The sequence below is a fragment of the Varroa jacobsoni genome, unplaced genomic scaffold (assembly GCF_002532875.2).
Source record: "Varroa jacobsoni isolate VJ856 unplaced genomic scaffold, vjacob_1.0 scaffold_1358, whole genome shotgun sequence".
NCBI classification, from domain to species: Eukaryota; Metazoa; Arthropoda; class Arachnida; order Mesostigmata; family Varroidae; genus Varroa; species Varroa jacobsoni.
This window is the reverse complement of record NW_019214260.1, coordinates 29,946-52,684: the sequence shown is the minus strand read 5'-3', so window position 1 is coordinate 52,684 and position 22,739 is coordinate 29,946. Positions and strand designations below refer to the sequence as shown.

Sequence of the window (22,739 nt, the reverse complement as noted above, 5' to 3'; positions counted from 1 at the left end):
ATACATATATATACAGACATGTACCGCATAGTAGCAACAGCACTTCTTAATGTCCTTGTAACAGTTTAACTGCCACCATATAAAACAGTCAATATATGTGGCATATGTGTACGCAATCTAGTACATCATAGCGTTGTTACGGCATCTCTCCAGATCAACAGAGCATTATATCGCTAGTACTGTTAAACGCTACTGAGAATATAATAAGAGTTGAGCCAGTACAGGAACGACCACACATGGCGCACAACAGTTCAGCACCATTCTGCTGAGAAAATTCCTGTTGCCATGGGAACATGATTTACTGCTCTGTTAGAAAATACTTCATAGACATTATTTCTATTTGGTTGTTTGCATAAGTGGGTGATATCTATATAAATTAAAGATTAAAAAGTAACCAGAATTTGTGTAAGCATGCATTTTTAAAAGAGGCGGTTTACTAGATGAGGAAAGTCTAAAAAGAGCCTACGGTCCCGTAACATCATCTAAGCTGAATGTTTGTAACATTCGAACCATCAACAACCCGATGGGTGATCGTCATTTCGTACTCACAAATTAATCTTCACGTAGAATACTCACAGTTTGTCAAGAAGACGCCTATACTAACGAATCATATCATCATTTGGCCAGTGATCTCAAAAAATTGTTAATATGTCATCATTCTACTTAACATGTGGCCAACAACGCGCGCCAGCAACTCCACCCAATACACAAGGACAAAATCTTCAGACCATTGCCTTTTCTACACGTTGACATGTGAATACTCAACGATAACACAAACATCTTACGTCAGCTATATTTTTTTTTCATCGTAATTTCAACGGAAAACTAGCCGAGAAATCGTTTACTGGTCATTTGTTTACACTACTTAAAGCTGGCTGCATTATAATACACCGAACGATAACCTGTCACTCGCATTATTTATAGAAACATCCATGAGACACATAAATACATAAATATATTTGCGGTCACTGCCAATATCCTGATAACTACTAGTGATAAATCACCAGCTGGCCTTATAATCTACTACGTCTTCTACGAATGCCACTTATGACATAGATGAAACATCCTACTCTCAAAAAAATATTCGGAGATCCGCTCATATGTTTTCTAGTATCTTATACCATTCTAGCAGTATTGCCACTATTATTATTGTTATTGCTATTACAAATATTCAGCTGTAAATATGAGTTTCTTTCTTTACACGTCGTGACGACAGTCGAATACATGCCGAGCAAACTCGTATGGATCGATACGATTTGTCCCTTCCCGCTCAGGATGTTTCCCATAATCACTCACTGCAGCCTTAACACCCTGCAATATCAGCCATTAGCCGGGTGAGGCAATAGATTTGCGAACTAGTTTATCATTTCATAGTAAATATGCCAACAAGGATAAACTTCTATGACATCGTCCTGTACCTTAAAATGAAACACATGCGGCATGTGTGAGTATCATGGAGACGACGAGTCATGCCAACCTTCTTGTTTAGATAGACTGGGATGTACACGTCTTTTCTAAACCTCAAACGATGTCGCCAACGGAACGAAAACTAACTTTCTTTAAGAAAGTTTCTGCCTGTCGCCGGTTGCTAAATTATTTCGACTTCTGTTACAAAACGAACGAAACGGAAGGCTGATCAGTCGGTATTTCTATCTTTATATTGGTTTTTGCAGCTTCCGCTAATATTGGACACCGGGATGACTACCACCACCCGACGACGTCAGTTCGTTGACCCGCAGCGGTGTGCGGTCCGGTAGTTCCTTCCGTTGTCAAGCAGTTTACCGAGTTCCTTACCTTGATAATTCTTCGAGGAAGTCCTGCAGCCATGGTAAAAGAATACCGTCTCAACCCAAGGTCTTCGCTGCTACGAATCGTACAAATGCACAAGAGATTTCTTCTGCGGTGCACACGCTATTCCACTATAGTTCCTTGTCCTCCGCCTCTCAGTTTATCTCTATCACCGCCTTCTCATACACACACTATGGGCTAACCTGCTTTAGCTCTAGCGCAAAATGTCAGCGAAAACATCCTTTTGTGCGATGATGACGCGCTTTGGGTTGACAGGCCATGGCTTCGCTGTACGTGCGATTAGCTAGCTACACGAGCCAGACGAACGGCGCGAAACTCGAATCGCGTCGATAGCGACAGAAATAATGCTAACAAACAAAATTCATACTTTGCAGGAAAGATTGCCATCAGGCATCAAACTATAATCGGCTCAGTTAATTAAACATTGAGTATAATGACCCGATTACATTTCTAGCGTTGTACAATGCGAAATGTTTGTAGTAGTTGCCTGGCTTTGCTGATATTTTTCTTATTAAGAACCTAATTTGAGGTGAACCTTTTACTAGCTCTGTCGCCGCCTAGTGTTTGATTGTACTGAATACAAGCACTGCATATGAGGGCCCAATATCTTAGAAATTGCTTTTTCCATTTTTACAAAGCATGAAGAAATAAAAAGTTAATAATTATTCATCAAGTATCCAAAACATAGGCAGCGTGTCAACCCCCTTTGGGTGAATAAGCATGGTATTATTTCAATTACTTTAAAAACGTAGTTGATTAACAGACGTTGGCACACCCAGACGTTGGTAAACTCGTCCATAGCTAAAGTAGCTGATATTTATGGCTAGCTATGGTTATCAAGACTATAATGGAAAGTTTTAAGAAAAATGGTATAATTACATAATTAATTGCGGTTGTAAAGCTCTTATACCTAGAAAGGGACGAAAACGTCACTGAAAAGATATTTAAAAATAAATTAAATTCTTAACGTTAGGAATGACAAGGCAAGAAGTGCATTCCAGATTACAGGAAGTTGATCATTCGAGCCGTGACGAAGCAGTTAATAGAGAGAATTAGATTAGGCATATGAGTAGTATTTGAGAGCGTAGGCGTAACTCAACGGGGCACACCGTGAGGGTTGGAAAAAATACGGTTCAATTGAGGTGATTAGTGAACTACGCAATAAAGGAGAACTCAATAAATGTGAAAGGTGTAAAAATGAGCATAAAAAGAGTGTTATGGCGATACAAAACAGGCATGAGGAGTTCCCGATATGGCACGTGAGACAACATTTTGTAGTACCTTGAGTTCCTTAATTTTACAGTTATGGTTAGCAAATTATCAAAGAATAAAATATTAGAGGCTAGGCATTTATCGATCACTATAGTAAGTTACAAAGAAAGATCGAGGAATTTGAAGTCGGGAAAAGCAGAGATACGTTCCAAGCTTGGTTTTCAGTTATTGGTGCGTATTGACTGTAAGCGCTGTAGAAGAATAGCTAGATCAAATTTGTATTTTTTGAGACGCTCCACGGGGTTAACCATCCTAAGCTAATACATAAATTCATTTTTTTACCATTATCAGACCCTCAATTTCACGGCTTTATAGCTACCTTGAACACAGATACGTGGGATGCAGCTTGGTAATCATTCCAGTAGAGGTGGAGCCTATTAACCCACTTCTACATAATACTCTGGTTCCAAATGAGTCTGTTCTCTTTCTTTTTAAATATAAATGACACGATCTCCTCCTCAATAAAAGACGAATGATATTCATATGGTCTTAAATTATGCAGTCCAGCTCATATATCAGGGTGACTTACGTTATGAATGGCATTAGAAGAGATAACTCGATGGTGTGAACAACACAATATAATTATTTCTATTATAAGATATGCTGACGTACTCAGAAAATGAACATCGATATATTCTGAATGGAACTGTTATTCCTACGAGCAAATTTATAAGACATATTGGTATCATTGGATTTTAACATACACATTACACAAACAATTAAGATTACCACTCTGGTAAGTAATATAATCTTTCGTCATTTCATTTTTCGAAAGCCCCAAAGTCTCTACCGATTTTTAGTAAAGTTGAGAAAACAAAACATTTAAGCTACTATGGAGTTCGATAGCCTCAGCTAAACGACATATCGTAGGTTTGTGGGCATGTACAATTCAAATTTATTCGGCGTACGGTGCAAAAAGTAATACTGATAAAGATGTCATAACCCCTGTTTTTGTCTCGATACTTTTTGACAATGCAGAAAGAGATATTCATAACTGTATTCAAAGATCTGATTGTATTTCTAAGTATTTTAATCTACGTTCAAATAATCTTACGGGTGGGGTGGTAATAATGCCTGTTGAAACAAAACCGGGTAAATAATGGAACAGGTGCGGGGCGCTAAGAAAACGAGGAGTACATTTATTCCATAGACCATTGGGTTATTCGAATGTGTGTCTAATGATTGTCCTCCATTAATATTAATCGTTTTTAGCCGAAATAGAAGAAATTAATTGTTTTTTAATTTTTAAGTAATATTAGAAAATTAAATTTGCGTTACTTTAATCGATAACCATCTTCTATTTTTCCGGTAACAACACAACCCGATTAGTGTAGAACTTCTGCGGTTTTCGGGTGCAAAATTGTGGTAAGTAGCTTTTGCATTTTTGAGTTGAAACTAAATTAGCACCATCGAGAGAGTTTTACAGAGATCGAAACAGAAAAGATCCGGACTACACGATAAATGCGTTAAAATTACCCATACAAGTTCGTTTAATCTTTTTCAGTAAGCTCTTTTATTCCTATTAGTTGGAACGATAGACGTCTCAATCAATTATTTTGCCCAGCAAAAATAATAATAATTTAATAAATACTAATAGCAATTCCATAAACACATAGCATAATTCCTTTGGCGTCACTAAGGGCATTTCCACGGGCTGTGGATGTTTATTTGCACGTATCAACTTTCGTCACCTCTGATCAACCATTTCAAAATCGTTCAATTTAATTTCTAAAGAAATTTACGGTTAGACTTTTGATCGAATAAATGTTTTTATGACAATCCGAGTGGAACCCAGATACCAAGTTTTTTTTCAAACTGTTTAAAACTGTTTGGTAATTGATGTTTAATTTCTTGACAATACCATGACAATCCACGTGTCAATCTTGCTCAACATTCGCAATAATTTCATCAACTCTTTTCATAATTAGTTGATTACTATAAAGAGCATCTGTCACATTGAAATTTCTCGAAAGAAAGCGACAGAACTATCTTTGGCATTATTTTTCCTAATAACGCATCTTTACTATTGAAAGCACAATTTTTTTATGGGCTTGGACAGTACTTGTGCCTTTATCGACATAAAATTGAAAAATATAGGGATGTCTTGCAAAAATTTTACTTAAGGCGCTCAAATTTAAGTCTGAATGAAGTATTTCCACTTATTTTGCCATTATTCCATCAATACTGCTAAATCTCAACTTACAAATTCTACCACTGACGTCCCGATGCGAGGTATGCGATTTTAAAGCCATATATCTAGAAAAAAGGGTCAATACTTTTTCGACAGCCCAATATTTTCAAATTCATCGTATCCTACCCACACCGACATAAATTGCAAGTAAAATAAACAAAAAACAATGTATTTCTAAAAAAAATAATTGCGCCTAAATATTTCAAAATTTATGCCTAATCTACTTTGAAGTCGGGTGGTGCTCTTGAATGGAATTCTGTAGTAATACAGATTTGACTTGGAATGTTACACGCCATAATCTACCGATTATTTTGATTACATGCGTTTTGTAACACTATTGGTCGTTCTAAAAAAAATCTGATTAATTTTCAAGGTAACTTTATGACCCAGAATAAAATCTTTTGTTCAATCGATTCGACAGTCCTTTTCTTTTCGCAGTATTTCCAGTTTCTAAATCAACTAGTGAAATTTTTTAATTATTTTTTTCTTCTATTATATATTTCACATGGAACACTGACGAGCGTTTTCGCTCTTATTTTTCTTCATAAAAATTGCTTCAAGATCATCAGCGTTACCGGCCTGAAAATTAGCTTGCGTCGTAATTATCGTTACGGCCGGAGTCTGGAGCTCAGAACTATTTCAGTATATTTGTCTATCATTTTTCATATCATCAGTTCGTTGGCCTATCATGCAATTAAGCTAAACTTATTAAACAAATAAGTATATAGTAAATGTAAACCAAATAGAATGTGACACTAGACCAAAAAACATTGCATAAAATAATAATCGTCATTATTACCATTACTATAATACTAAACAAAATAAAATTATAAACTCAAGAACCCGCAGTTCTGTTGCCAGCATGAAAATCAATGAACTTTTATACTAGTAATCTATTTGACCTGGAAGGCTTAGCAAGATTGTATGGAAATCGCTCTACGAAGGAAAACACGCTATCTTGACCATTGAATAATGTATCTTCAATTTAATAAAAACACCATAACCATCATACGTAAACTAACAAGCAGATACTCTATGTATACAGATCCTCTGTGCGTTTCGAGTACACACAAAAATAGCCCCGGTAATTCAATCACTATCGTTTTGATCGGAGTCAGAGTAAGCTATAAGTGGGGTTGAACCCTGTTGTTTTGAACAACTGGCCAAGCCTCTTGTTTGGAGTTCCGCTTCGAAAGGTTGCGAGGGGAACGTTGTTGGTGATAATAATGACGATGTAATAAGTGCGGTTTTCTGTGTACGTTTGTCAATCCGGCTGACATTTTGCGGGAGGGTTTCGACTTTTTCGCTATTTTCATGTAGTTTAATCACGCATTTTCCTTTTGAGTCTTCTGTTTCTTCCTCTATCACTTCCACCTTATCTTCAATAATTTCGCTAGCTCTTCTTACCTTGTGAGAGGTCGATGGCATGTTTAAGTCGTTAAAATCATAAACCTTTTTTACTCCCTTTATAACGGTTTGTCGTAGATTTTGGTTAGCCATTGGCACCTCAGTTTTCCTTGCTTTGGAACAAAGAACTTGCCGCTCGAGTGAACTAAATTTTCTTCTTACTGAGCCAGATTCCGTCAATTCGAAAATTGGTCGCGACATCAGGTTGTCTCGGTCTTGTTTTCGCCTTTGATCCACATCTACAGCCACCAGCAATGCAAGATAAAATAATTACGAGGTGTCGCGCGGCATGATAAAACAGTGGCAACTTGACCATAAGCAGATCATGTAGCTTAATTAAAAGATTATTTCCCCTAGTTCATATAGTAGTTCATGTAGTAGTAAGCAAATAGTTTTTAAAATATTTTTCTAGTATGGAGCATTCTTATCGACTCAAGATCTATATGATTTTTGAAGACGTTTTAGGTAACATGATATGGTTTGCTGTCTATCAAGAGAATGCAGTAATTGACAACCTCTGATAAAAGAGACAAGATTAAAGACTTAGTAGTTACGGGTTTAAACGTACTCATGGGAGCTTCGAGGCGAAGAAGCTGGGCTACCTCTCTGTCATAAGCTGATTCGGGTAAGAGCTTGATATTAAGTGCAGCTTTTGATTTTAACAAATTGTCCTTTTGTTCAAGCTCTTTTCGTTCCTTTTTCTCCTTCTATAAACATGATTTGTTAAAATAGAATTTAAGAACAGATTTAATTTAGACCCACCAGTAGAAAAAATTGAGACAAGCGTTACTTAAGTATAAAATTAAATGCTACGAAATTATATTGATAATATTTTAGTTTTTCATAGGTATCGCACATTCATTTTATTACTTACACAGTTAATTTGTTGTTACATATAATATCTCAATACTAAGAATTTTTAAAGTTTTGAAAGAGCACTTAGCCTTTACCCGAAATTTTCTACGCAGAATTGAATTTAGTTCATAATCGTCCTTTCTCCGTTTCTGAAATTTTTCTAGGTTGTTCATAACAGGTTCGAGGTCTTTCATTTTCTTTGCATCCTCATCCAAGTGATCTAGCTTGAACATTGGATCCGAAGCCAGTTGCTTTGAAACGGTTTTGTCTGACACATGAAGATAATGAATAGAATACTAGTTAGTATTCATACCAGGGTGGTATGTCCACAGCTTCGATAATACAGGCTACAAATAATATGGCCATATAAGTGTTGACGATATGTCACAGTAACTATGCCTACCCTTTCAAATTTGAGGCTTAGATTGAACTCTGTTTTTTTAACGAAAAATTTGCTTACCTTTTTTCCCAATAAATCTAGCTATACGGTAACACTAGTCAATAGTACTTGGCAAAAAATATGGGCTAAGCAGTTTAAAATACTAACCTTCAGGTACAACCTGCCCATTGTCAGTTGGGTCCCATCGACGTTCTTGGCGACTTGCTCCACTTATAATCTTATAGTCGAGATTCTGAAAATTAATTAAAGTGAATAATAGTCTAATATATATGCCCAATTAGTGTTTTTTTGCAGAAATTAAAATTCTATTTAATCACAAATATGTCAGCTTTTCTCTTACGTATCTATAAAGCTATATGAATATATATGTAAACAATAAAGAGTTTGAACAAATGTACATAAGAGCGAATAACTCAAGACTTTGTAGAAACCTAAATTCAAATACATTGGCCGCAATTCAGTTAACTAAATCACTGCAATTTATTTCTTTTCTCTATCAATGGCTTGTAAGGCTAGCGTAAACGTCAATTTAAACTCCTAAAATAGATCGGTTAATCAGATGCAATAATCAACGTTATTTGGATATTAACGGTTCATTTTGGTTAATACTGAACGTTGGTCAAGATATACAACATCAATTTATTAAAATATGTAGCATAACAACAGAAAAATTCGGTTCCATATTGTATTCCTGTATGTATTGGACTTTTTATTTGATAATAGTTAGCAAAGCTTGCTGTATCTAACAAGCGAGAATGCTATCCTTCTCCTAACAGTTCATAACAATCAGTTGGCTGCTTATTATTACAACAAATACTTTATTATATATATGTTACAACAGTATAGAGCAAGACATTAAAAATATCTTACCCCTGGATCAGTTTGCATCTCAATGTAATTATCACAAAGGTGACACTTCATTCGGAACTTGTATACCGGTGTTGTATAATACATGCCGACTTTGGTTTTCTCAGCGTTATATCTGAAACGGTGACCACCAGAACGTTGAAACGGTACAAATCGCAAAAAAGATAATGGATACGAGGAATTAGTACCGTGGTAATATACAAAATATATAATACTGTGTTTCATAAGACCGTTAGATTTAGTGGCAATGTATCTTTCATTAGGTGCGGATGCATCGAAGGCTCAGCAAAATTATTTTACCTTATAATGAAACTAAGCTAAACTCTAGTGTTACAACTATCGAGTGTAAGACAGGCAAGAAAGGCAGGGCAGATGCTTTTAAATATTAGAAACTGCCGATCGCCCTTAATCAGTTTCTGGTGAAGGAAGCTAGATACTTACCGAACACCTGTGCCGATATGATTTTTACATCCTTCACACCATATATTGTATGGCATCTCAAAGCGAATGACCAGAATGCCAAGGTGAAGTTTCTTCGCTCGTTCGCGCAATGGATGGCTGTTTCGGTATTTGTTAATTGAGCCTTTTGATGGATCCCAATCGGGAGGATAATATTTGTTAGTTGCTTTCCGGTCGGCCTGTAATATACCATGAAGGCAAATATTTAGACATGGTGCCAGAATATCGCTTAAATTTGTGCCTCGGATGCCTGAGTTGATGCTTAACCTATTTCTAACGATACGGAACCTTAGATTGCCAATATTTCGGTTACATATTGTTTGCAGAGTTGTGGCGACCAATCCCATTCTTTACAATTTTAATACTTACTTTGACTCTATATTAAGTATATCGGCCAGGTTCAAGTAAATTCTAAAGCATTGTCTGTCTGTCATTTTTTTTTTCGTACTTAGCGTTTCATTAACTCTGATTGTTGGTTACGTTAATATATTGGAGCAAATTACATTATCATCAACAATAGAACTAAAATTTTCATTTCTGTTCAAGGTTTATTAACAATATTTTGTAAAGTATGTAAAATTCATATTGTAGCCAACGAACTCATAGATGTGTCTCATATGTTATCCTGTAAAAATTCAAAGATTTTTTAAAACTTTATAAAAACCGTTTATATTAAACGGTCAATAATTACTTCGCAAAATAAAAGGACGTATATATTATTAAAATGTACTCTAAAATGTTTAGTTCGTTTGCAAAAATTAAATATGCTACAATTATTATTAAAATGTTTTCTATCTTATTGATATTACACGTTTAGGTTAGAGGACTCGTTTATAGGATACGATAATATCCAGTTTGAGTTGACTGATAATTTGTTTATCTAGCCTCCCTGTCTGATTTTTTTATATAATAGAACAAGTATTAAATTGAAAAACGACAATCACTTACCATTTTTAGGTTGTTACTAGGTCACACACTAGTCAAAATCGAATACTCTGTCACAGTTTTATCTTCTTTTTGTGTGAAAAGCTGGCTCAATCTATCCTAAAGCGAGAAATGTGGTCCCCTCTTTCAGTACTCAACATTTTCAGAGTACATCAGCTCTAGAGCAAAATTCTGCTTTATGTCCGTTCTTCTTTTCGCTCAATGTTCGCTCAGCAAATAATTTAATTTCATTATCGAACAACCTTCTGCATACATGCATGACACCTTTTTGGCACTCCTTGCCTCTATACTATATTTCCTCTGGTAAAAATCAGCTGGATATGAGCGGTGCAGACGCAACGCAAATCTTCGGACAGTTTCCTTCTTTCCGTCGACAATGTTTCTAGTTCGATGATGCGTGTCACGGATAGAAAATAGAACATATTATAGCACGTGTTTCTTGCTATCGTTTGACACTTTCTTCTATAATGATCATAAACTCTCGGCTTTCGAGAGACACTGATGAACTCTATTAACATTCAGTAAAGATAACAACCACAATGACAACAGTCGCAGCAGCATCAGTGAGGGTAGCATCGAGGTTTGCCATTCGTCCCGTCAAATATAGCGTAAAAGACATGACACACAGCTTGAAACACTGTGCGCGTAAGATGATCTCGTTAGAAGCACACGTAACTTGAATTCAACCACCTGTCCTTCGCTACCGATCTGCGCGCCATGTCAGTACTTAGTGAGCTTTCTCCAATAAGCCAATACGATTAATCGCCAATGGTCCATTTGAATTTCCCACCATCAATTGGGTTGAGTTATTTGATTTTGTGCGCGCTTCACTCTTTTCGATGAGCAGATCGTTTGCTGCACTCCGACAATTCGTCCGAGCAGCGATGATGGCGCCCGGGCGCATAGCGCCACCTAACGGTGGCCTCCTTTCCCACTGGCTAGCGCATGTAAGCGGTGCTGTGTGGCCATCAAACGCTCGCCTCTTAGTTGTTGTAGCAGCAGTAATAGTTGTTGTGTGTGTAGTGCTTGGCCTGGACAACTCTAGATAGCGGGGAGATATGCAGGCAGCAGGACCCAGCCGGGCAAATAAGGAAGCAAACAAAAAAAGATAATTATTCTGGTGTGATTTTGTATTAGTTACTGGTACGGGTACGCAGTGTTTGAATTGCTTGTCTTTGCCAACAAATGACGAGGAAGCTAACAAGCTCCTTTACAGAGAAAAGCACGTTGTCGTAGAAACGAGATAGAATTGTTCGAGGTGTATTTGTGCTGTGCGTGTGTCTACGGTGCCCTGTCTGCGGAAGTGCTGTAGAATACGACGGGTTAACGAAGAAATAGAAATTTTTGGCACTGTCCGAGTCTCGTGGTACGGTGGATTAATCATCGGAAATGCCCGGTAAGCTCATGACGAATAGTGAGTGCTTCAATTAAATGCAGGTGTTTGCAATGGTAAAAGGGTAAGGTTGCGTCAAGAGAGCTGGTTTTGACTAAGCGGTAAAAATTAATTTTTATTCAACAGCATTTAATCCTTCTCTGTGTTTGTATGTTAATTGCGGCCGGTGTTAAGTCGAGCCAGACTCGGTGAGGCGTGCCCGGTACTCATCCTGCAGTTTGCAGCCCGTCGCTAGAGAGAAGCGTTGCTTGAAATTTGTTGGTCCTCAACGTTCGTTACAAGCATAGACATGCCGTCAATAAATTGTTTCAGGCAAGAGTTTCTAACAAAAACCAGTCTATTCACGAGAAAAAATTAAACAGTTAACAAATGGCTGTCATTTATTCGACATTCGCTCTCTCGCCCTTCTGTTGTGCTTTTACAGCAGTGGACAACCAGCATGACAATAATAACCAGCTACTCACATGTTATTCAATGCGTATTTTCTATAAAGGATACACCTTAAGTTGGCCTACTTAACTTGTTCATATTTTTTGCTCGCTTAATAATACGCTTTTCTAATAAACATAAATTATTGCTGAGCTCGAAAGCAACGCAGCAACGTACCATTGAAACGCCTGTGAGCGCAGGATGTCCTTCAAAGCGAAGGCTGTGTGAGGCAAAGGAGCAGCGGCAACGGGGCTAATTCCCGAGCTTGATCGAGCTGGGGAATTGACGTACTGACGACTAGTTGGTCGCGGATGATTTTGATGCGAAAGCATCGGACGCTGCTGTTGAACATCCACAATCCAAGGCAAGTCAAGTAAGAACCAAACAACTGACGCGGCACAGCTTCTATGGCGATGGCGTTAACCCTGCTACTAATATTCACTTACATGTTACCACTACGGGTAGCTGTCGCAATCAGTTTTCTTTTATACAGCCCTTACGTTCCGTAATGTCGGTCGTTTCTTCTGCTGTTGTGGTTCCAGTGTTGTTTGCAACACAATCCGTGTGCCGCTGCAGTTAATCTAGGTTTTCCTAGGTGAAAATGTTGACCGTGCTTTGTCGTGCACCCGCAGTGTTTCAACGTTGACTACTATAGACACATTTCTTTTAGTCTATTCAGGTTTGCTTCTCCTGCATATTCTATTAGGTGAACGAACGATGATGGATTAGACATGACGAATTTAATTTTGAGGTAAAGAACAACCATTAACGTAAATTTCGGCTCATTCACGCCCGTCACCAAAGAGAGTAAACTTAGAAACCGTTCTCTGCGCAAGTATGAACAATATGTTTCACGGCCGCCATCGCAAAACAAAAAAATGCATAGCATTCCCGAAGCGTACTTCCTAGAAAATAGGAACAAAGTGGTCCGAATTGAGTCAGCTAGAATTCTGCGAAATGCATGTACACTCCAGTAATAACACACAGCTGAATCTCTTTTTTCCATTAGTAGACATCGATTTAACTACGGTGGTAGAACACAATTATTCTAAACCAACTATGTCAGAACATTAAAACTGAAAAACTGTCCATAAAACGATGGAGAAAGGGTATATTAAACTTATAACTGCCGTTGATTCAAATAAGCTGGCAGAACAAACGTACGTATTATCTTGTTAGCAACGTGTGCAGCGCTGGCATCAGATGAGGCTTCATTTAGCAAGCTTGCAATCAAAGCGACTGACGAAGATTCGTTTTGAATATGGGGGTGGTGCACAGGGTGAGGGATGAGAAGTGGATGTCCGGTGGGGTCGAGTCTTCAGTGAACGCCATCGTAGCCGCGTCGCTTCATTGGAAAACTTCTGTCGTGAAGCGTTTTTATTCCTCAACTTCATTTGATCAGTGCACAGCTGGCCGCTTATTTTTATGTTCTGAATTATTTTCTATGTTTTTGTGGGCTAAAAACTATCTTCGCTGCGGTTTATTGAAGAAGCTGGCTAATGAGGCCAGTTGCTTCCAGAGTCTGAAAAAATTCGATTTCTGGATTTCTCATAATTTCGATCTACTGCAATTTCAGCTCTCATAAGGCGCTGCTGCCATCGTTGTAGGCGACAGCAAATGTCTGTGTGCCTCAATAACCGGTAGCTCTTGCGGCTTCTATATTTTTTGTAATAACAGCTATTGGAAATTACTCAGCGATGCTTGATGATATCTGATATTGATATCAATAAAAAGATTTCACCCGATTTAAATTTCTAACGACGTAGTTGGCATTAAAAGCGTTTGCAATTTCGAGCTGTCATTTTTTTCTGGTGGCAATAGGATGACGTTTTAATATATTTAAATAAGAAAAGCATTTTGTTTAAGGCATTAGAAGCTGCTGCATGGGATTAGTCTTGAAGTCGAAAAATTAGGGCCACACATTTCATACAGTTTCGTCCCTCTTATTGCTTTAAACGAATTTTCCGACTGTGACTATAAATTTCAGTTGAAATGAATATTTCATGACCTTTAAGATCATTTACCTAAAGCCGCTGTGGTCTTTCGCGTCACGCGGTATAGAAAACCGACTGATATCAGTAAATGGACACTGCTGTTATATAGTCATGTTTTGGATTTCAACAATGAAAAAATCTTTGTTTTTTATGCTTAAATAATAATTCTAGGTGTTATAAATAAACGAAGAAATATTCCTATAAATAGGCAGAAGTAGTACACGTCAAACTTTCAATGCTTTATAGATTTTCGTTTGTATACTTAAGTGATTGTGTTCCATGTATGCGAAGTTACGCTTCGTATGTTAATTATTATACCTATGCTTTCGATTTACGACTCGGATGTAAATACAGTGTTCTACTCAAGTCATTGCGACGTTTTCAAACATGCAGTGCTTCCATGACCTAAAAATCTCCTATTCCCGTTAAATTTTTTTTGCTTCTGTTTTCAATATGGCATAGACTCTAACCTGCTGCTAACTGGGCTCTTGCCTTCTCATTTGTTAGGTCCCTCCGGTGGTTCGGGGCCTGGAGGAAGTTGTTCACCAAGCGGGGGGTCCATAAGTGGCGGTCAAACTGCAGAACATAAATGTGTCTACTGTACATCAGATATCAGAGGCCTTCGCGTCCGATGCACACAGCAGACGTGCGGACCAACGTTCAATCTTTGCTCAGAGTGCTTCGCCTGCCAAGTGGAATTAGGAACACATCGCAGAACTCATTCCTACGAAATTATCGTAAGACACCGTTGCGTTCCTTGTGCTACTGATTTAGTTCTCCATTTATATGAGATTTGATGCTGTTTGCGCAACCTGAGTACCACATTCAGTTATAATCTATGTGATATAGGCCATACATTTTTAAATAATAGAATATATTTTCAATAGTTACTGATATATAACATAATGAAACACAATAATTGCAATGAATCACACCACAGCCTTTTTTCAAGTGTTACAGTGCTGAGTTGATGTGGCTTAAATTGGAAATGCACGATTATTTCAAGCTTAACCTACCACAGTTCGTTCAAGCAGAAATTCGGCGTTGGCACTTTGTGAACCTTTTGTTTGGATGATGTGCTGGTTTTTAGGATGACGGGAATTTTCCCCTGTTTAACGAGCGTTCGGCGTGGCGAGCGGTGGAAGAAAGCCAGTTACTTGACTCCGTTGAGCGCTTCGGTTTTGGTAACTGGGAAGATATTAAGACAATGCTTTCTGGACGAACTGTCGAGGAAGTAAAGGCGCATTATGGTCACTTCTACATTGATGGAAACATAGGTATAGACGCTAAAAATACGCGTGTCTTTCTTAACATTGTTATATAAAATTACTTTTCTAAGTTTGTTTTTATCTTAGTAAAATAACTATGATATTTAAAGAAACCGTTGGTCTTTGGAGGTAATCGACATTTTTTATTTCGTTATCAGTAATCTACATCTTTCCTTTCTATCTTTCTCTTTAATAAATTACGGTAAAATGTGATGAGCTTCTGCAAGAAAGACGGCTGATCGAACATTATAATTTTTGTGGAAATCGTGACTACTGGTCTAAATTAGATGGCGTATTAATCGGTTTCTTTATATGTTTTACGAATAGTGGCTTCAATACTCTGTGTTCTCTATAAACATAATGGTACCTTCTGTTTACAGGAAAGGTTACATGGGGCCGATGTGGTCCGCCTTCACAAAACGTAATCGATCGGTCATTACCTCCGGGTGAACCCCTGTCACCTTCGTTAAATTCACCCACGAAGCCTCCTCAGGAGTTAAGTGTTAATGACCAATTAGAAATGGGTTATATGCCTAATAGAGATGACTTTGAGAAGGAATTTGATAACGACGCTGAAAATTTGATAAGTCAATTGGCGTTATGTGAGGATGAAGATCCCACGGATCGAGAAGCTAAGATGGCGCTTATCGATAGCTATGCTCGGAGATTAGGGGAACGGGTCCGGCGTAAGAAGTTTGCGCGGGAGCACAATTTGTTATGTCTCTTTATCAAAGGTGGAGCTTCGCCGGGGTGCCGAGGTGTAAAGGCTTCGTCTAGGGAGGGTCGTATGCGGAGGGAAGCGTCAGAAAAATTACGACCGTTTCTTCAAGACACATCAGGGGAAGAACTTGAGGCTTTCATGATTAACCTTGAAAGTCAGATGGATCTTAAAGGAAGAATCAAAGATTTGTCCAGGGCACGAAGAAATGGTCTGACCCGGCTTGAAGATCTCTTTGATTTTGAACAGGCTAAAAAGCGACGCGACAAATTAATGCATCGGCGAGCTATACAGGTGAGTGTTCTCTTCTGATATACATCAAATGAAATGTTTCTTTCCACAGCCGCAAACTCTTACCACATTGGCTCGCACTGTGAATAACGCATTAGCAATGCCAACGTACTCCTATTAAAGTGTGCATTTCTACTTTTTATTTTAAGTAGTTACGAGCTAAAGAGGCAAAGTTCTGGATTGTAACTGCTGCTTCGCCTAGCTAGGTTGTAGCAATTCGTTAGCAGTTGCTGCGCACATAGTTAAACGAGTGCCTACAATACGGCTGTAGTGCTATAGTTGTTAGTTATAGTTCAAGCGCCTCGATATAGTACTTTGATTATCTGCTGGGGGATCTGTGTTAAGTTCTATTTAATCAGCTGATGCATGATAATCAGCTCGTACCAAATAGCTGTGGTTTCACTACTCATATTAGTGCAACCTTTGCTTCGAGCATTCTAGCTAATTATTAGTTTGATATTGTTACTGTTCTCTACATATGCCTCTTTTATATCTTTAGAACACTTTGCTATTGTCACAATCGGTAACTGTTTCTGACTATGTCCCCGTTCCCTTGTACAGCTTAACTGTGTTTTTGAAAGTTTTGGAAGCGTTCTTTTTTTGTAAGAGTGGTCGAGTGTTTTTGATAATTAGACTTTAAATGTAGTCTATTTGTTCTCTCGAGCTTCCATTACGACCGAGAGTCCTTTGGGTCTACTTGTTGTGTGGCGTGCGTGAATACATATAAGCGTATGGATACGATCGAGTCGCTGACGGGTAACCGTCAGCTAAGCAAAGCAGGTTGGTTGATTGTTTCCATAGTTGCTTTATTTATTAGACACAAGGACTGCTTGTGAACTGTTGTTGCTGGTTGACTGGTCGATTGAATGGATGGATGTGTGATTGAATGATTGACTGATTTTTTGGCTGTTGTGTCAATGCTGTTACGTACGTTGTGATTGATTCTGAAGGATGTTTGTGCGCCTTTCTTTGGTCTGCTGTCTCCTCTTGTTGATTTGTTGATGCCTTCTGCTGCTGTTGTATGTCTGTCGCGGGTCCGACTCAGTCGTCGCAAGGCGGTGCCGACGCGACTGTCGGACCTCTCCGGAGCCCCGAAAACCTCGGCCCTGGATCCTTTGGGTCTTCGGGGTTCCTCAGGGCTTGCGGTGGCAGCGGCGACCATCACGAACAGCTGGCAACCCTCGAGGGCCTCGGCGCTCTGGGAGTCCTTGTCGGACATAGCTCCAGCAGCGGGAGTAGTCAGTACTCAGACTTTTCGGGCACCACTTCAGATGTCTCCGAGTGGAGCGGGGGCGGAGGGGGCCCCGGGCCGCGGAAGCCACGCAGGCGCACCTCCGTCGTTTCACGGGACCGCAAGGGATTCCATCGCCGCCAACGGCAAACCAACGGGAACTCCATCGGCCACGGGACTACTATTACCCGCAATAGCAACAACAACAACAGCAACAACAACAGTGGCAGCAATAAACTCAAGCACCATCGGAAATGCCGTCACTTTAACCGGACGGGATTCCCAAAGAACAAGCCAAAGGCGAGAGTAAGTGAACGTAGTTTAGTACGGTACAGTCTTCATGGCTAATATCTATGTATATATAACCATGTGTTTCTATGTTCCCACTGTCAGTTATCTCATAACTTATGTATGGCGATACAAGTCGTTACGTTATCTTGGTTTCTAATGTTTTGTCTACAATTAGACTTGACGATCAATAGTCGTGCTTAGTGAACTATTCTAATACAAGTTATACTGATCATTGACATATTCACTAGAAGTTGTTTTACGGTATCTTTCTTTTTTTAATGTCGTTGCAGGGAAAGGATAAGCGAAAGGATGTGTGGATTGTTAGATGATCGTCTGTCCCAGAAGGAGAAGCGGGTGCGTTGCCAAATCTTGTACCAATCTGGTAGTCAGTCAGTCAGTCGCTAAACTTACTGTGATCTGAACGTGTGACTGAGGCAAACTAGCAAGAAAGCTGTAACATTTTGTTTGTTTTATGTCTGTTTCTCCTAACTCTCGCTTTCTTCTTCTCCTTCTCTTGCTTTTATATTATATCAGCTCAGAGCGGTTGGTTTATGACAATTCCAATCAATCAGGGCACAGAAACTGATGGTGAGGCATTGTCGAAAAACAAGCAAAAAATTCAATGAGTACCGAAGTGAAAATCAATAAGAGAATCATTTCGTGGACAGTGGTTGTAGTGGAATCCGTTTTAACTTGAACTCAGAATTGTTCGATAGGAACGTAACTGAATGAAAGTGGACTGAAGAGTAATAACGAATGCATGTAGAACACCCGAATCTGCTCTAGATTTGACATGAATGGCCTTATTTGTTTTTGCTGTTGTAGTTGTCGTTCTACCGAAAGCTGTGAATACGATGCATGATACAGTCGTTTATATGTCTACCCATTTTGCTTGATTTTGCCTAATGGGAATTGGTTTCTGTTTAACAATAGTATCCACCCGCTGACAAAACTTTCTAACATCATTTTAACAATTCTAACATCATTTTAACAAGCTGGGGTTTTCATGTCAACTACTGGATACTTCGCACCTTGTTATGTGCCTGGCTTTGCAGGCTATGCAGATTACGAATAATATGAAACAGTAGCGAATTATGCGCCAAGTGTACACATTAAAAAGTGTGATAATTTATGAGAATGATGGCTTCTACTGTTTCTCAAAGAAATGATTTCTACAGCCTCATTTATTTTTGGAGGTGACACAGCGCAGTCGTGGAGCCTTGGAAGTTATAATGAAGCAAATTATGCAAATGTGCATAATCCTACAAATTTTTTTCTGATGTGTTTAGGGATATTTACCTTAGTAATAGATTCAAGGCATAATAAGAATAACAGAAACAAATCACGTGCTTTTCTATGTAATTTCCCAGTACCCTTGCCGCAAGCACAAACACCTCAACAGCCTAAGTATTTCAAAAGTATCGTTCCGCGTTTGCAACTCTAATACAGTATATATACAATTCATACATAAAAAATTACCGAATACTTTAATCCACCGAGATCCTTGCCTGTTTCTGCTTTACAGACGGTTATTGTGATTATTACAAAAGCATGTGTGAATTTTGTAAACGTGCATCCACTACCTTGCTTAGCTTATCATAAAACAGTCGCCGTATATATATATATAAGCCTGGTCTAACCGTGAATTTGTTCTTAATCTACCTTTACCTTTACAAAGCTACTATTACTATTGTAACCGTTCCGGCCTTTATTCTCGTTACGTTAATTAATTCTAAAACAGGCTTTTAAAAACGAAGTAATAGACGTAAATTATAGTTACGGGTTACATGTTTAGTAAGCCCATTGGTAAAATGTAAATACATTTCATCATTCAGTTAATCAATATTGACTGTTGTGCTACTTCTGATTTTATTTCAGATATGCTCATCGTTAGGCCTGACAGCAGGCGCCTACATGCAATATAAGATTTTATTGCTCCATCAGCTGAGGAGTGGACAGCGCGAAGTGGGCGTCCCTAGGGGTCTTGATGCTACCAGAACGCAAGCCCTCCTTGAGCACTTTTATAGAGCCGGATGGGTGAAATGACCAAACGAAAAATGGTTGAAAGGTAAACCAGTGCTGTTGAGCTTAAGCAATTTCGATTGACTTACCATCCCCAAAGGCTGCCAAAAGACTCCATAGAAAACACTTGATCAAACGGAAATGAAGCCAACAAACTTAGAAAAATGAGACTTCCAAGGTCGGCAGAGGAAACGACCAGGAACTCAATTTATCTATTGAGATAAGCCTATAGTGAGGTCAGCAATAAACGAAATAGACACGTTAGGACAATGAAGGTCGAACGTACGAAAAAACGGCTCATACTTCCAATTTTCCCATTTTCCATGGCGTTTACGTACTTACATCAATGGTGTAGAGACAGACCACAGGACGGGTGCTCCTGTCAAACACTGTACTGTATTGTATATTGAATACTTACGAATGAACAGAGAATATAAACAGTATGATGTCATCGATTGATGACGTAGTGTCGACGACGCACATGGGCTTTCCGGGTAAAGGGCTTCATAGATTTTCGGAGAAAAATTAGAGATGGTAGTGAGAAAAGCAAAAAATAGGCGACTATTGGAAGTCCTGCGGGATGAGTAATACGTTTGAGGAATAGACCTTTTGGGTTAGTTCTTATATAGGGTCCGTATGATTTGAACACGCGCCGCTAGTACTCTAAAAATAAGCAAATTTTACGAAGCACTCCGATCGCATAATTAAAGATTTGATACTAACAATCACAAGATGCCAAGCTCACGAAGGTAAATTTACTGTCGTATACACACGTATTTTCTGGATCTTTAGAGTCCGCTTCGAGTGCCGATAAGATAATCATCAAAAAAATGGCTAAAACGATAGCCGAATATTAATCAATTTTACGTGCCGAGCGAGGAGCGCTCGGAATGTAATTTACCCAGTACTTGTTTAAGCATTTTTCTTCAGCGGGACTGAGAACAGACACCCAACTCAGTACCATTCATTTATAGATAGAATTTTTTTAGAATACTCTTTTTGGAATTGAAGACGGCATTGACATCAAGGTGCATCACTCTGGCACTGTTTGTTTAAGTGATCTCTTTATACAAGCTAAATTATTTAGATGATGGTTGTTCAAGAAATGTTCCTGCTATTACCGGACGGGACAGGTGAACGTGTAAGCTAAGCGTATCACCAATAGTGAGGCGATGGAGCATCTTAATGTTCCAAAGGTAACAATCTCTTTAGCTTAGTTGGTGCTTATTGATTTGAAGCAGCTGCTAGTAATTTTCGTAAAGACCTTTCCGCTACGTCGATTTCTAAGCAGTCTTGAGTATGCAAGGCTTATTATGAATATACTTCCGATATCAAAACCCTACTGAGCTAGCATTTCGTAAAAGATTTGAACACTCGACTAATTATCCATTAACTGATTTGCCACTACAATAATTAACGCAGCAAGTCCGTCTGTGGTTATGGAAAATCGGAAAATGCTACAATGATTTCTACCCAGATATATTTATCTGTTAGTCTGGCTTACACGTATAAGCCCAGACGTTTACTTACGTAATGTTGATTGACTCGAAATTTTCTTTCATTTATAATTCCTTTCGTTAGCGCAACAATATGTTTGATAAGAACAAAGTACTGAATGGTCATTTAATAGTATCAATTTTATTGGCTTGCAGATTTATAGGCCTGAGGGGCGTATGTATCTTCCTTGAGACCACCAAATTTGTGTATATAGAGACCATCTCCGGGGCAGAGTTCCTCAATGGCGTTGCTAAAAAACAAAAACTAGGATTTGTATGTTAAGACTCAAATGTAAATGTCGAGTAATTGTGTGAACGGCTGAATAAAGCATGTGGATAGTAGGCATGCAGATGCTCGGCTCATAGTGAATATTATGGCGATGTTGATAACGAAATGAGATAATAGAGAGAGAGGGGGAAGGGGTGGAGAACTAAACTAGAAACAAAGTGGTGTGCTTTTTCTCAACTAGAGCGAAACGTATTGACATGGAAACAGTTATTTCCATTGTGAATCTTTTAATGAGAGTTTGTATGGATACTAATAGGAACACATAACAATCGGAAAAAACAGACCCTTTATCGTCATGTGGTGATAACGAGATGATGCTGAGGGTTTGTTGAACTATTCGCACATATGTAGATAAGACTGTAGTAGAAATAATGTACATTCAACGATGTAAAGTTATATTATACCGGCAAAAATTATAAATACCTATGCGTTTATTTAATAAGAACAATATATAATAATAGTAATAAAAATAAACAGAAATGTGTCGAATCATTGAATCATATTTTCTTTTATCTAGAGAATGAAACAAGCAAATAATTAATGTGCTTAATTTTGTTGTTTGCTTTTATTGGCGGCTATGAAGCCTTAACATCTCATCGTACTTTTCTGTCATAGAATAAATGCTAACTGTGACCTTTTGAAGGACTATGTAATATCAATTTTTGACCGCTCATTTTTACATGAACTCAGTAAAAATGAGAGAAAGTATGACAATAATCATAGCAATTTGATTCATTTTAATTTTCAATAAAGTCTCCTACTCTCTTTATGGGATGTGCAATATACAGTGTTTTTTTCAAAAATTAATAAGTTGTTTGAATAATCGTTGCTAAAGCACGTTTGTTTTGGCATAAGAAGTAGGGCTGTTGCTACATGAAAGCGAAATTTCATAATAGTCCTACCCGATCTCGAGATTCCGGCTGACACGTATATATTGAATTCCGCAGTTTCATCTAATTGAAGCAATGAGGGTGCTTCAAATTCTGTTTAAAAAGCCAAATCAATCGAACAGAGCTCCTAAAGAGTAAACGAGTGGGTCAAGTGTTTTGAAGACGGACCGAAATTCATCAAAAATGATCCTTATACTGGAAAGTCTATACGTGGAAAGAGTA

The 22,739-nt window shown here is 38.3% G+C and overlaps 3 protein-coding genes across 4 annotated transcripts in view; 1 reads left to right on the top strand and 2 right to left on the bottom strand.

Annotated features, from left to right (window-relative positions):
* LOC111269164 (ubiquitin-conjugating enzyme E2 N) overlaps positions 1 to 2,033 on the bottom strand; it is a 5,313-nt gene extending 3,280 nt beyond the window's left edge. The window contains exon 1 of the mRNA XM_022848574.2: positions 1,795 to 2,033. Coding sequence (XP_022704309.1) covers positions 1,795 to 1,827 — 33 coding nt within the window. The 5' untranslated portion in view covers positions 1,828 to 2,033. The remainder of the gene's footprint in view (positions 1 to 1,794) is intronic.
* A 4,197-nt stretch (positions 2,034 to 6,230) lies between these two features.
* Positions 6,231 to 10,509, bottom strand: LOC111269153 (coiled-coil domain-containing protein 130 homolog). The gene is made up of 7 exons (XM_022848558.2): positions 10,209 to 10,509; positions 9,243 to 9,439; positions 8,805 to 8,916; positions 8,082 to 8,166; positions 7,630 to 7,802; positions 7,248 to 7,386; positions 6,231 to 6,918 (listed from the first exon to the last, which is right to left on the bottom strand). Exons 1-7 carry the CDS (start codon positions 10,209 to 10,211, stop codon positions 6,362 to 6,364), a joined length of 1,266 nt encoding a protein of 421 aa, XP_022704293.1. The 5' UTR covers positions 10,212 to 10,509; the 3' UTR covers positions 6,231 to 6,361.
* Positions 10,510 to 11,017: 508 nt separating this feature from the next.
* Positions 11,018 to 22,124, top strand: Ada2b (Transcriptional adapter 2B). Of its 2 annotated transcripts, none has more exons than XM_022848555.2 (7): positions 11,018 to 11,601; positions 14,529 to 14,758; positions 15,112 to 15,298; positions 15,670 to 16,301; positions 17,570 to 17,835; positions 18,111 to 18,174; positions 19,699 to 22,124. In XM_022848555.2, the coding sequence occupies exons 1-7, from the start codon at positions 11,595 to 11,597 to the stop codon at positions 19,864 to 19,866; spliced, it is 1,554 nt and encodes a 517-aa protein (XP_022704290.1). In that variant the 5' UTR covers positions 11,018 to 11,594; the 3' UTR covers positions 19,867 to 22,124. The 2 variants fall into 2 exon arrangements, with proteins under 2 accessions (XP_022704290.1, XP_022704289.1); XM_022848554.2 differs by having other exon boundaries at positions 17,344 to 17,835; positions 19,699 to 19,840.
* The last annotated feature ends 615 nt before the right edge of the window (positions 22,125 to 22,739 follow it).

What these genes read in the sequence shown, in the direction of transcription:
- LOC111269153 (XM_022848558.2), bottom strand. An exon ending in CATATCGGCACAGGTGTTCG is followed by an intron (nt 8,917 to 9,242) that starts GTAAGTATCTAG and finishes TCACCGTTTCAG; the next exon opens with ATATAACGCTGAGAAAACCA. An exon ending in AGATGCAAACTGATCCAGGG is followed by an intron (nt 8,167 to 8,804) that starts GTAAGATATTTT and finishes ATTAATTTTCAG; the next exon opens with AATCTCGACTATAAGATTAT.
- Ada2b (XM_022848554.2), top strand. An exon ending in CTACATTGATGGAAACATAG is followed by an intron (nt 15,299 to 15,669) that starts GTATAGACGCTA and finishes TTCTGTTTACAG; the next exon opens with GAAAGGTTACATGGGGCCGA. An exon ending in TGCATCGGCGAGCTATACAG is followed by an intron (nt 16,302 to 17,343) that starts GTGAGTGTTCTC and finishes GGTCCGACTCAG; the next exon opens with TCGTCGCAAGGCGGTGCCGA.